At 38.4% G+C, this 15,397-nt stretch overlaps 1 protein-coding gene across 2 annotated transcripts in view; it reads left to right on the top strand.

The window, feature by feature from the left end:
- LOC124789967 (PAN2-PAN3 deadenylation complex catalytic subunit PAN2) overlaps positions 1 to 15,397 on the top strand; it is a 297,298-nt gene that overhangs the window by 245,310 nt on the left and 36,591 nt on the right. For both annotated transcript variants that reach the window (XM_047257502.1, XM_047257501.1), the window contains exons 18-19: positions 8,324 to 8,453; positions 8,659 to 8,880. In XM_047257502.1, coding sequence (XP_047113458.1) covers positions 8,324 to 8,453; positions 8,659 to 8,880 — 352 coding nt within the window. The remainder of the gene's footprint in view (positions 1 to 8,323; positions 8,454 to 8,658; positions 8,881 to 15,397) is intronic.

Consider the following 15,397-nt stretch of genomic DNA (forward strand, 5'->3'; position numbering starts at 1 on the left):
ATTGAAAGCAGCTTACTATCTCTCGCTAAGTTTAGGGAAATTAGAATGTCATATCTTGGCAATGTTGAATTTTGTTATTTTGCTTCCCTGTATTTCAAAAACAACCATAGCAATTGACATGAAACTTTTGTATGGCATTACATGTAATGTTCTTAACGCACTCAAATAGAATAATTGCATTCCAGCTACTGGTTTGGGAAATACAATTATTTAATTAAATGTCTAAAATATTTTTTTAATTTTTGTACTTTCTCTTGAATAAGTTTTGTTGTACTCAACATAACGTTTTTATTTTAATTCCAATATTAGAGAAGGAAAGTTGTAACTCACCATATAGCAGAGATGCTGAGCCGTGATAGGCACAACAAAAAGATTCACACAACTATAGCTTTCGGCCAGCAGCTGACAAAGGCCTTAATGGGCGAAAGCCATAATTCTGTGAATCTTTTTGTTGTGCCTATCGTGACTCAGTATCTCCGCTATATAGTGAGTAGCAACTTTCCTTCTCTCCCTAAATCGCTTCAGGCAAATGCCGGGATGGTTCCTTTGAAAGGGCACGGCCGATTTCCTTCCCCGTCCTTCCCTCACCCGAGCTTGCGCTCCGTCTAATGACCTCGTTGTCGACGGGACGTTAAACACTAATCTCCTCCTCCTCCTCCTCTAATATTGTTACATTCCATCCTGGGTTTTCCATTGTTTGATTTTATTTTAGTTCAGTAGACTCAGTATCTGTGTCTTGTTGCTCCCTGAAAATTTGAATACTTTACTCCAAATGATTTCAAAGATTTAGGTAAAAATGCAAGTGAAGACGTAACTGAAAATGTAAATTTTCAGATACAACTTCTAAAGTTTTAGATCACTTTAAGTTATAAACACATGTTTTAATTTTTAGTTTTACTCACTTAGAAGCATTCTGCCCCATTGTGTGTATCATCCTTATGATCGTTTTCCTTGGATCTCATTCTCTTCTCTCTTCTGGGCTCTTTGGTGGCCATTTCTGTTATACATGTGCTTTTTTAATGTAAGCCATGTCCATTTGCTGAAGTTGTCTGATGCATTTACTCCAGGTTTAAGTCCCATAAACTGTAGCACTATCACCTTACTGATGTAGCCATCATTAAAGGCACTAACAGCATCACAGACCCTGCATTTCAGTGTCTTCCTTTGCACAAAATCATTATTTGTTATGCGAGTCCATTTGACATTTTTGAAGAATATATCTAAAAACAAAGATGATGTAACTTATCAAAAGAAAGTGCTAGCATGTTGATAGACACACAAACAAACACAAACGTACACACAAAATTCAAGCTTTCGCAACCAACGGTTGCTTCATCAGGAAAGAGGGAAGGAGAGGGAAAGACGAAAGGATGTGGGTTTTAAGGGAGAGGGTAAGGAGTCATTCCAATCCCGGGAGTGGAAAGACTTACCTTAGGGGGCAAAATGGACAGGTATACACTCGTGCGCACGCGCGCGCACTCACACACACACACACACACACACACACACACACACACACACACACACACACACACACACACACATCCTTTCGTCTTTCCCTCTCCTTCCCTGTTTCCTGATGAAGCAACCGTTGGTTGCGAAAGCTTGAATTTTGTGTGTATGTTTGTGTTTATTTGTGTGTCTTATCAACATGCCAGCGCTTTCGTTTGGTAAGTTACATCATCTTTGTTTTTAGATATATTTTTCCCATGTGGAATGTTTCCTTCTATTATATTCATGGCATTGTTGAAGGGCGCATATGGATTCTTATTCTGCCCATGTAGATGCTTCTTAAATAAGTCAGGATATGCCTGCTCTCTGTAAATGGGTGTTTTTGATTTCCAACACTGTTGTTGGGATGGAATGTTTATGGCTGTATGAAGTGTCTGAGTACTGGGCATTGTGAAATGTGCACAATGAATCTGGTACGGGAAGGCATAGTTGATGTATTAGTTTCCATTTATAATAGATCAAATCAGATTATTGGTTTGTCATTTGTTTGTGGAAGGAAGTAACCTATATGACTTGCCTTATTGTGAACAAATCATTGCGGTTATTGCTAATGGCCACATGATAGTACTGAATTCATCAGTAATGTTGTCTGCCAGCCTACCCCTTATGGTTTTGTCATCAGAAAGTTTCTTGTTTCTCAAACTTATTTTCAGGTTTCCCGGCCTGGTGCCAGTGCTCTCCTGGAAGTGATTCACACGTTGCAGTTTTGTGATAACTGTATCACTGTAAGATCATGTTGTTACTATAGTATTGTACGCTTTTGAGTCACCATCAACTAAGAACTTAGCATAGCCAACACTCGTTTCATTCATTGATCGAGTGAAAATTGCAGTAGCCACAGAGGCCTCCATTTCCCACTTATTCCTATATAGTTGCTATCACAGATATATTCTGCTTGGTTCTCTGATTTACATTTTTAACAGTGTTTTGTTAGGAATTGGAATTCAATTACCTTTCCGGTATCCACTCTGGTTTCCATAGCAAGAGAATTCTTCGAACTCCTGCATACAACATGGGTTTACTTTATGAAATACTACAACATTGTTTCCAACGGTGCTGCCAATAGAAATGATGTATTTTAGCCTTTGTAATACTGTTTTCCACAGCCTCCTTTATACAGTAGACTCACAATAATCCGACAGTTATGGGGCAGAGGTGGTTTCGGATTATCAAAAATGTCAGATTACCAAAGATGGACTGTTTAAAATTGAATTTAGATTTCTAAGGCTAGAAAATTTAGTTGTTTTGCATAAGTATTGCATGTGTACGCCATGTACTATATTATGCCTATTGTTACAGTACATACTGAGTACATACCTATGTATTTCACAGCCATTGAGGCTATAAAAAATACATGTGTACATATAAGACAAGATTTAATATGTATGTACATATGTGCATATAACGACATTACGAATTTATACAAATACATGTATACAATGTACATACATACATACATACAAATGTTTATAAATAGTTTATTTATCGGTTTAAAAAATTTGTAATAGTGGGGTTTTTTTTCTCCATGAAGAGTCCGACATGGCTTTTTCTTGAATGTCTTTGAACATTAAAATGTTCTTGCAGTCGAGTTCCCTCTCTTCAGCTGCCATAACCTCTTTGCAAGTGATAGTGCATTTCACTTCTGTGGCCACCTCAATTGGGCCATTGTCTACCACATGAACCATAACTTTCTGGATTATCGCCTCTTCTGTCAGTTCAGAACCGAGGTTATCGTGTAACACCCATCTTCTCAGTTCTTCTGCATCTTCATGTGGAATGTTAATGTCATCACAAAATGTAAGTGCAGCCGTAGTAACTTCATTATCATCTTCAGATTTGTTATTTCTGCCACCTTTCTTTGGAAGGAGTGGGTTTTCTAGCCAAATATTTTCCAAAGATTTTATCAGAGTTAAAGCCTTGACTTGATGCCATGCAATTTCTCCATTGACAAATACATCCTAGACATTAAATTTTTCGAAGATTAGTGTGATATCTGTATCAGGTTGGCAGATGCTGTGAATCAGTAGGTGTTTTTTTGTAATGTGCCTTCAATGCTTTGATCCAGTGGGTGAATCAGTTCAGTCGTATTATTCGGCAAATACAAAGCCTCTGTGTAACCATGAACCATTATAATTCTCAATTCATCCTTGCCCGGATGTCCTGGTGCATTAACTAACAACCAAAGGACCTTCAATGACAGATTTTTTCTCTTTAAGTGTTCTTTGGGTTCTTTTACAAAATGATTTGAAAACCAGTCTACAAGACATCCTTAGTAACCCATGCTCTGCTTTGTTTTTGTACATCACTGGAAGAGATTCGGCTTCTATGTTTTTAAATGTTCATGGGGACTGATTTGCCCACAGCTAAGAGTTTTAACATATGGCTTCCAGTGACATTTGTGCACTCCATTAACATGATATGCTCTTTTTGAGGTTTCCTTCCATAAACTTTTTTTTTTTTTTCTACCGCCATTACAAAAGCTTTTGTTGGAAGTTGCCACCAGTTTAAGTCTGTTTCATCAGCAGTATACAGTTGTCTGGGCTTAAGGCTTAGTTCGTTGATTTTGGCATTTAAATCTAGAATGACTTGAGAAACTTCAGTCTGATCAGCTGATAGTTTTTCTCCATTCATCTGTGAGAAACGAATGCCATGCCATTTCTTAAAGTTTTCAAACCAACCATCGCTGGCATGAAAATCATCTTTGTTGATCATTTCATGATAAAAAAAGCTGGGCTTTATGTTTTAAAATATCTCCTGAAATAGGGACATGTTTGCTTCTTTGTTGTTGAAATCAATTGTACAGAGCTTCCTCAACTTGAGGGTATACGCTCAGGTGAAGGGCTTTTCTCTTAGAGGCATCTTCTGCAATTTTTATAAATTGTTTTATCTTACCGCTATGTTTTAGTACTTGATTAACAGTAGGTTGCAAGATATCAGAAGCTTTAGAAATGGGAGTTGGAGTTTCACCACAGTGATATCTTTTTATAATTTCCCATTTATCAGTAAGAAGTAAAGTTTTGTGCTTATATTTAGCATTCCCACTTGTGCATGCCATCTCACAACACTTTTTAACACAAAAATTAAAACAGAACAACTAATCCTTGTAGCAGAATTCAAATTCATTGATAACATGAAAGGAGCACTCTCGATAACACATTTAAAGTGTGTGCACGAATGATGCTGTGTGGCACGTTTTGCGTCACCTTGCTGTATTCCACCATTCATGTTACATACAGCATTGTTTGTGTAGAGGTGTGAAAACTGTCTTGAGTCTCCTTGTTGTTTAGTGCTGCCCTCAGATGGTAGATGAATGAACTATTACAGCAGATGCTGCATGTTGCCGTACACAGCATAATTCCACATGATTCTGCAAAAATGTGCCATACATCATTATTCATGCACATGTTTCTTATACTAGCTTGAGGCATGGGACAGATGGGAGGAGGTGTCTGTTGTGACAAATGTGTGCCTGTCTGTGTCTGGAGCAAGCACAGTGCACACCTCCAATGTGGCATCAGACTACCAAGTGTTCGGACTGTCAGTGTTAGATTATTAAGAGTCTACTGTGTAAGATGTTACCGAATTTCTTTGATCTCTAAGTAATGCTCACAAAATTTACAGCAATTTAAACAAGTGCAGACATTATTTAAAAAATAAAATGAAATAAAATACTTCCCATGCGAGTGCATAAGTGATTTATATACCATTTACCATTTCATTAAGGAAATTGCAAACTGTGTAATAAAATAAAAACCAAAAAATGTGAAAAAAAAATTTTTTTTTTCATTTTAACTCCACTTAAGTGTATTCTACTGGTATAACCATGGGGCCACATCTTTATAACACTCTGAAGGCATGTAATATTCCACTCAATAACTGTTTAGTCGTATGTTGTGATAATGCACTTGGAATGGTTGGAATTAAGAATGGAGTTGCAGGTATGCTGTGAAAAACATTCGAACCTTGTACAGATTTCCTGGGCCAGGTAAGAGGTAAGGGATACGGTATCAACATTTTGAGTAGTTCTAGTGTTTTCATTTGTGTTTTTGTAACCTTCATATATCTTTGTGACATTATAGTCAACATTAGCTGGCTTGAGACTTTACTGAAGAAAAGCCTTGGTTTTTGATCATTTGTACAGGGTTATTACAAATGATTGAAGCGATTTCACAGGTCTACAATAACTTTATCATTTGAGATATTTTCACAATGCTTTGCACACACATACAAAAACTCAAAAAGTTTTTTTAGGCATTCACAAATGTTCAATATGTGCCCCTTTAGTGATTCGGCAGACATCAAGCCGATAATCAAGTTCCTCCCACACTCGACGCACCATGTCCCCATCGATGAGTTCGAAAGCATCGTTGATGCGAGCTCGCAGTTCTGGCACATTTCTTGATAGAAGAGGTTTAAACACTGAATCTTTCACATTACCCCACAGAAAGAAATCGCATGGGGTTAAGTCAGGAGTGTGTGGAGGCCATGACATGAATTGTTGTTCATGATCTCCACCAAGACCGATCCACCGGATTTCCAATCTCCTGTTTAAGAAATGCCGAACATCATGATGGAAGTGCAGTGGAGCACCATCCTGTTGAAAGATGAAGTCGGCGCTGTCGGTCTCCAGTTGTGGCATGAGCCAATTTTCCAGCATGTCCAGATACACGTGACCTGTAACGTTTTTTTTCGCAGAAGAAAAAGGGACCATAAACTTTAAACCATGAGATTGCACAAAACACGTTAACTTTTGGTGAATTGCGAATTTGCAGCACAAATGCGTGAGGATTCTCTACCGCCCAGATTCGCACGTTGTGTCTGTTCACTTCACCATTAAGAAAAAATGTTGCTTCGTCACTGAAAACAAGTTTCGCACTGAACGCATCCTCTTCCATGAGCTGTTGCAACCGTGCCGAAAATTCAAGGCGTTTGACTTTGTCATCGGGTGTCAGGGCTTGTAGCAGTTGTAAACGGTAAGGCTTCTGCTTTAGCCTTTTCCGTAAGATTTTCCAAACCGTCGGCTGTGGTACATTTAGCTTCCTGCTTGCTTTATTCGTCGACTTATGCAGGCTACGCGTGAAACTTGCCCGCACGCGTTCAACCGTTTCTTCGCTCACTGCAGGCCGACCCGTTGATTTCCCCTTACAGAGGCATCCAGAAGCTTTAAACTGCGCATACCATCGCCGAATGGAGTTAGCAGTTGGTGGATCTTTGTTGAACTTCGTCCTGAAGTGTCGTTGCAATGTTATGACTGACCGATGTGAGTGCATTTCAAGCACGACATACGCTTTCTCGGCTCCTGTCGCCATTTTGTCTCACTGCGCTCTCGAGCGCTCTGGCGGCGGAAACCTGAAGTGCGGCTTCAGCCGAACAAAACTTTATGAGTTTTTCTACGTATCTGTAGTGTGTTGTGACCATATGTCAATGAATGGAGCTACAGTGAATTTATGAAATCGCTTCAATCATTTGTAATAGCCCTGTACATCCCGATTTTTAAAACTGAACCTCCTGGTGGTTTTTTTTTTTTTTTTTTTTTTTTTAAAAAAAAAAAAAGATTGGCAGATATGCCTGTGCCACCCTGTATTTTGTTTTTGAGAATTTAAACCAACATAGTGTAGTGAAGGTATCCCTTATTAACCCGGAAGGGTCAGTGACCTCTAGCTTGTGACCTGTAATCCCTATTATTTCAAGATTTTTGTCATAAAACCGTCTCTGATAATACTGAAGTATTTTAAAGACATCTACACTCTGGCTACTTCCAGAACAGACTAAATTTGTGTCTCAGCACTGTCAACCAGTGCACTAAATGCTGCATTGCAGGGTTCATCGAGAGCAAGAAGAAATTATCCTGGAGCTCGAAATCTGTTACCTCTACAGCCACAAATTGCTAGATGCCAAAAAAATTTGCAAAAATCTTCAAGTCTTCCTATTGGTCATTGAAAGCAACAAACAGTGGGGGCTGCAGGCAAGCTGCCAACTTTTGTGGCATAGCTGGCGTGCTGCCTGATTTCTGCAGCAATTAGAGCAGCTCCATTTAATTGTTGATGATAAGCCAGCTGCTGGAACTGCTGATGTAGGTACAGAAATGCATGTTCCATTGTACAGTACATGGGATATGTAAAAAGAATGTTTCCTGGTATTTCTGTATATCATTTAATTACAGGTGCCCCATATACAAGGCAACTGAACAAAAACAGCTAGACATCAAGGACTGCATACAGTGAGTGCATGTATGGTGTACACTAGAGATGTAGCGTATTCAGTGATGATAGGTGTATATATGGAGATAAATGAAAATGTTCACTTATAAATTTATCTGTGTCACTGCTTACATTCAGCGTACTCCTGTATGGTTTGTGTCCGTGCCTTCTGTGATAAGCTATTTGAGTTTATGTCATAAGTGCCAAGCTGTGATGCTGACTGTTTCTTTCATACAACTGAGTTGTACCTCCCCTGTCTTCCCAACACCCCTTTACACATTTTGTCCACTCTTAATGTTCTAATACAATGGCGCAATTTCCTTGCGTGTGCCAGATGGTTGCTCATGTTTTTGCACAGATGAGCTGTGTAACAGCCAACACTTTCCATTTGGCAGTAGTGTTAATCACTAAAGGGATGGTGAGTGTCTTGCTGACAGAAAAGGAGTTCAGTATATGTATGGGTGAAGCACATATGTACAGACTCCATTGTATATTTTCTTTCTAAGTGTGGAGTATCTTTACTTTTTGGAAAACCCATCATGTAATTAATGAAGTAAATAACACTAAAAATTACACATGGGGAATATTTGCCATCTTTGTTTGTTTTACAGGAGACATTGTTGCAATGGATGCTGAGTTTGTGACACTGAACCAGGAAGAATCTGAACTACGAAGTGATGGGAAGATGTCCACTATCAAACCTTCCCAAATGTCAGTGGCAAGAATAACATGTATACGAGGGTAAGTACTTAATACTCCCTGCGTTACAACCATGCTATCTTAAAAGTAGTCTGAGCTTGTGTTAACCATATGCCCATTGTTTATTCATCATTATTTTAATTACACAATGCATATTATTGTTCATAAGAATCACACAAAATTGCATGGTATGTTTTGAGAAAACTCTGTCTGCAATTATTCATCTGATGTAATATTGTTAATACAGGCAAGGACCTCTGGAAGGAACACCATTTATTGATGACTATATTTCCACTCAAGAGCAGGTGGTGGACTATTTGACGAAATTTTCTGGCATTAAACCAGGAGATCTTGATGCTAACTTTAGCTCAAAACATTTGACAACTCTGAAATCTACATACCAGAAACTAAGATTTCTTGTAGACATTGGAGTGAAGTTTGTTGGTCATGGTCTAAAAAATGATTTCAGGTAAGATGAACATTTTCTGAAAGTACATTTCCTTTTGGATATGTATTAGTAGTAGCTGAACTCAATGAACATAGTTGCATATGTCCATAATTTATGCAGCACTCTGCCTTCTTTGGTAAACAAAGCAACTTTAGGGAAGAGGAACAAGTTTGTATATAAAAAGCAGATGAAAACATTATCAGTCATAAACTGTCTCAGGGGAATACTTACTTATTGTGAATTATTGATACTGATTTTGCTTCCACCATTAACATCTATTCATTGTGTTTATGTTGATAGATGACAGTAATGGTTATTCTTATTCTTGAGCTATGGATGAAAGGGGCTACAGAGTGTGAGAAACTGTGTCTAATAATCATGTTTACACCATTTTCCAAGGAAGTGTGCAATTGTACTACTTTAGTATTTGACATTTCCTCACTGCATATTGACACTATTGACACACAATACACAGATGACGTCAGGTAACTAGTTTGTTTATCAGACACTTTAATGAGTAATTGTAACTTGATGCTGGACTTAACTTAAGACAAATTAGCTTCTAAATCTGTCAGCTTGGTCACAACTGGAAAATTGTAGAACAGTCTGTTTAACATGTCACTTGTTGAGATCAGAGAAACAAATCTCAGTTGATAAAACATCGGTGAAAACATGAATATGAGAAATTTGTAATGTAATCAAGACAGGTACAGCATTCCATTCTAAATGAAACTGGACATTTAACATCTCTGTCAGTGCTGTTTTATTAGTGGCTGGCATACATTTTGAAGAAAGGTGATATGAACAATATAGTGGCTGTTATGAATTTCGTGATGATATTTTTCATGTTTTTGCTAACACTAATTGTAAAAGGTTCAACACAAATTTATTAAGTTGAATTGTAGAAGCTTCAGGGGAAAAGATACAGAGATAAATATTACAAAGCTATAACAAGACAGCACAGTCTGAGATTGAAGAGAAATCTGGCGTAGGAACATTCCAAACTAAACCAATCCATAACAGGAGGTCCAGCACGCACAAACCACTGCCAGAGATGTTACCCACGCAAGTGATGTTTATGGTGGTTTCTGCAGTTTGCTCAAAAAGTGCCCTTGGTGATGTGAAAATAGTAGCAAACTCCTTATCACTGCCTGGTGAGCATAGCAAAATCTTTTCTTGGAACTGCTAACAAGCATTATCCATAGTAGGCAGCAGGCCCTGCTACCTACTGTGCCATAGGAGTTTTGTTTAGAAGAGAGTGTAGTAAGATATGAAGTGTTTGTTGTGAGGAGGCACAAGAGGAGAGGGAGGAATGGTGTTCATCATGGCATCAGGTAAGAAAAAATCATTAAATTAAACAGATAGTAGCTAAATGCAAAGGAAAGACAAGGAGATAAATAGAACAGAATAGGATAAGACAAGAAAAAAAAAGAATACAAATAAATGGAAAGAACAACTGATATAATGAATAAGTTCATTGAAGTAAATGGAACAAAATAAAAACTTACCGTGTGGAGAAACAGGAGAGTGGCAAAATGTAAGATACGAGAGGACCTATGAGTAGTCTAGGCTTGATAACAGGAGTACTGTGTTACTCTTGTATTATATTCAATTTAGAAGTGTAGATGCTTTGAGGAACGATGCAAGTGGTATGCTTGGTCAGTGAGCTGCTGAAATTAAAAGCATTGTATTTTGCAGCATGTTTGATCACTGGAAGATCTTCAAAATATTTTTCATAAAATTTATTTGTGCACATAAATGGCTGATAGTTACGTCTATACTGAAAGCCACATAGTGGCTGCAAAAAAAAAACACAGATTTTTGGTGTACTTGCTTTCACAGAAGTTCTGCTTTTAAAAGTATATAGATTGGCCTTGGTAATAGTGGAATAGAAGGGAGGGGGCATATGCTATTGAACAAGATCAGGGAATTTTGTTGGTTGTAGGCAAGAGTTTGGGAACAGTTGGATTAGCATGTTATGTAAGTGGGACAGTTGGCAGAATATCATACTGGGGTACACAGGTATCATATTCCTCAGGATGTTTCCCATTAATTTTATTTTAAAGGAGGTGGTCAAATTCTTGTCCGACTGGAAGGAAAAAGACTAGAATTTAATTATCTGTTTATATTGTAACCATTCGAGGCATAATAATAGGGATGCTCTTTAATTTCCATAATGAGATTCATGATCTCTAAATCTTGTATTAGTCCTATAATATGATTTTACTGAAGATATATGAATAGTGAGTTAATACTATTTAAATTATTGACCTCTTGCATCAATATGCCGAAGTCGGCACTACTTGCAGATATCATACGATCATCTGATCTGTAAATCATCAACCACATCAGTTGCCTCAGTGTCCTTTCAGATTCCATATAAGATTCACAGATCATATCAGTAGTCTCAACAGCAGATTTGTTAGGTCTAAGCAAAATTTCATGGTCATTGCTGCTCAACTGTTCACTGCATCTTGACACTTAGAGTAAGCACTACACACATCTTTATGGCATTGTCTTCTTTGTCAGTTAATGTGTCTGTTTGGTAGAAACCGCTTTTCAAAGGCATGTTTAGTTATTGATCATGCCTTGATTGTAGGCTAAGATATTGATTAAATTACAATTCAACTGAGACAGCCAAAATCAATCTTCTACCCCCCACCACCACCCCCCACAGGGATTAGGCAATTTCAGCTGTTCCAGTCAACAAGGTCTAGCCATCTCTTCTGTGGCCTTACCCTCTGTCTGGTCCCTCTAGGTTTGTAATCAAAAATTTGTTTTGAAAGTCTGTTTTCATGTATTCTTTCAACATGTTCTTACCATCTGTTTCAATTGATTGTTTGTGTATTGAATCAGCTTGTAATTCATTCCTACTTCATGCTGTGTTTTCTGAAGCAATCCTCCCTGTTGCAATCTGTAACACTGCAGAGAAATCTCTGTGTCCTGGTCATATCCTTTTGCATGGAATCTCAGGTTTCAGATCCATACTGCATAGTGGGTACCACCATGTGTTTGTAAAACTTTATCTGTATCTCTTTTGTCACTTCTTTGTAATTGTTTCATGGGTTGCATTAAATCTTAGGATTTTTTTGTCGATTTTATTGTCAAAATTTCGTCCTATACCACAACTGACGTACTGAAAGCGTGGAAGATCAATAGTAGCAAAATTAGATATTCCTATGATAAGGGCAGGCAAGCTAGAAAATTTGAAAAGGGAAATGGATAGGTTACAGTTAGATGTAGTGGGAATTAGTGAAGTTCAGTGGCAGTAGGAACAGAACTCCTGCTCAGGTGAATACATGATTATAAATACAAAATCAAGTAGGCGTAATGCAGGAGTAGGTTTAATAATGAATAAAAAAAATAGGAATGCAGACAAGCTACTATGAAAAACATAGTGAATGCATTATTGTAGCCAACATACAGATGAAGCCCACACCACCATAGGAGTACAAGCTTATATGCCAACTAGCTCTGCAGCTGACAAAGAGATTGAAGAAATGTTTGATGAGATAAAAGAAATTATTCAGATAGTTAAGGGAGATGAAAATTTAATAGTCATGTGGTGACTGGAATTCGATAGTAGGGGTAAGATAGATGCTACCTACAGGAAAATTAGACTTTTGGAGAAAAGAGAACCACCTGTACAAATATCGAGAGCTCAGGTGGAAAACCAGTCGTAAGCCAAGAAAGGAAAACAGAAAGGTGGAAGGAGTATATGGAGGTAGATGTTCTTGAGGGAAATATTATGGAAGAATTTTACAGAACACTGAAATACCTAAGTCAAAACAAGGCTCTGAGAATAGATAATATTCCGTCAGAACTACTGACGGCCTTAGTGGAGCTAGCCAAAACAAAACTTGTCCATCTGGTGAGCAAGATGTATGAGATAGGTGAAATACCCTCAGACTTCAAGAAGGATATAATAATACCAATTCCAAAGAAAGCAGGTGCTGACAGGTGCGAAAATTACTGAATTATCAGTTTAATAAGTCATGGCTTCAAAAGACTTACATGAATTCTTTACAGACGAATGGAAAAACTGGTATAAGCCGACCTCAGGGAAGATCAGTTTGGATCCCAGAGAAATGTAGGAACATGCGAGGCAATACTAATTCTACAACTTCTCAAAGAAGATAAATTAACGAAAGGCAAACCAATGTTTATAGCATTTGTAGACTTAGAGAAAGCTTTTGACAATGTTGACTGGAATACTGTCTTCCAAATTTTAAAGGTGGCAGGGGTAAAATAAAGGGAGCAAAAGGCTATTTACAATTTATATGGAAACCAGATGGCAGTTACAAGGGTTGAGGGGCAGGAAAGGGAAGCAATGGTTGGGAAGGGAGTAAGACACGGTTGTAGCCTATCCCCAATGTTATTTAACCTGTATATTGCGCAAGCAGTAAAGGAAACAAAAGAAAAATTTGGAGTAGGAATTAAAGTTCTGGGATAAGAAATAAAAACTTTGAGGTTTGCTGACATTGTAATTCTGTCAGAAAACTAGAGGACATGGAAGATAATGTTGAATGAGATGGACAGTGTCTTGAAAGGAGGATATAAGATGAGCAAAAGAAGCAAAATGAGAATAATGGAATGTAGTCAAATTAAATCAGGGAATGCTGAGAGAATTAGATTAGGAAATGAGACAGTGAAAGTAGTAGATGAGTTGTGCTATAGGGCAGCAAATAACTTATGATGGTCAAAGTAGAGAGGGTATAAAATGTGAACTGGCATAGCCAAGAATAGTGTTTCTGAAGAAGAAAAATTTGTTAATATTGAGTATAGATTTAAGTGCCAGGAAGCCGTTTCTGAAGGTATTTGTGTGGAGTGTAGCCATGTGTGGATATGAAACATGGACAATAAACAGTCTGGACAAGAAGAGAATAGGGGCTTCTGAAACGCGATGTTACAGAAGAATGCTGAAGATTTGATGGGTAGATTGTCTAACTAATGAGGAGGTACTGAACAGAATTGGGGAGAAGAGGAATTAGTGGCACAACTTGACTAGAAGAAGGGTTTGGTTGGTAGGACACATTCTGAAACATCGAGGGATCACCAGTTCAGAACTGGAGGGAAGCATGGAGGGTTAAAATGGTAGAGGGAGACCAAGAGATGAATAGAGTAAGCAGATTCAGAAGGATGTAGGCTGCAGTTTTACTCGCAGATGAAGAGGCTTGCCCAGGATAGAGTAGCATGGAGAGCTGCATCAAACCAGTCTTTGGACTGAAGACCACAACAGCAGCAACAACAACAACAACAACAACAACAACGTGATAACACCTTGAAAACCTAAATTAACATATTTTTAATTTAATACTGGTCTGCAAAATTCGCTTGTGACAACATACTACACTGATCAAGCCACATACATGTTGGAAAAAGGAACAAGATGCATGCTTGCAAATGTGAATTAATATTGAAAAATATAGTTGTTACATATGCTCTTTTTCTGAAAAAGAGCAGGTGTATGCTTCTACTAACAGAAATATAAAATTATTGATCATGTTGATAATGAATGTCACCCAGGCCAGTGTATATTTTCTCACTGTTTAATCAGCAAAATCTGTTACAACAATGTGAGCATGCCTCCTTTTGTGTCCGCTCAGTGTAACATCCACCAGGAGAAAACAGAAAATGAGACTTCATGGCAGAGATAAAATTGCTCAATTAAATGCCTGAGTTACAGTGCAGCCTGTGGAAGTGTGATATATGATCATTACATTGGAAGGCACAGCAGTGTTAGGATCTCTCCTTGCCGAGAGAGGACATAGCCATTGTCTACTTAGAGCCGCCGCCGCCACCACCACCATCACCACAGCCCACGGCTGCTGCTTGGAGCCTGGTGGCCACGGCTAACAGCCCCTTAGCCCCTTAAAATACGCAAACAAGTAAAGAAATTAAAATGTGCTGCTGAATGCAAAAACATATGCTTCAGACAGAAATCTCTGTATATATTGTATGAAAGGAAATGTCCTGACTGACTCGGTCATCATCTCCCACTCTAAACTACTGTGGATAGAAATATAATAGAGGGAAACATTCCACGTGGGAAAAATATATCTAAAAGCAAAGAAGATGTGACTTACCAAACAAATGCGCTGGCAGGTTGATAGACACACAAACAAACACAAATATACACACAAAATTCTAGCTTTCGCAACCAACGGTTGCTTCATCAGGAAAGAGGGAAGGAGAGGGAAAGACAAAAGGATGTGGGTTTTAAGGGAGAGGGTAAGGAGTCATTCCAATCCCGGGAGTGGAAAGACTTACCTTAGGGGGAAAAAAGGACAGGTATACACTCGCATACACACACATATCCATCTGCACATACACAGACACAAGCAGACATTCGTAAAGGCAAAGAGTTTGGGCAGAGATGTCAGTCGAGGCAGAAGTGCAGAGGCAAAGATGTTGTTGAATGACAGGTGAGGTATGAGCGGCGGCAACTTGAAATCAGCGGAGGTTGAGGCCTGGCGGGTAACGAGAAGAGAGGATATACTGAAGGGCAAGTTCCCATCTCCGGAGTTCTGACAGGTTG

The sequence above is a fragment of the Schistocerca piceifrons genome, chromosome 3 (genome assembly GCF_021461385.2).
Source record: "Schistocerca piceifrons isolate TAMUIC-IGC-003096 chromosome 3, iqSchPice1.1, whole genome shotgun sequence".
Classification (NCBI taxonomy): Eukaryota; Metazoa; Arthropoda; class Insecta; order Orthoptera; family Acrididae; genus Schistocerca; species Schistocerca piceifrons.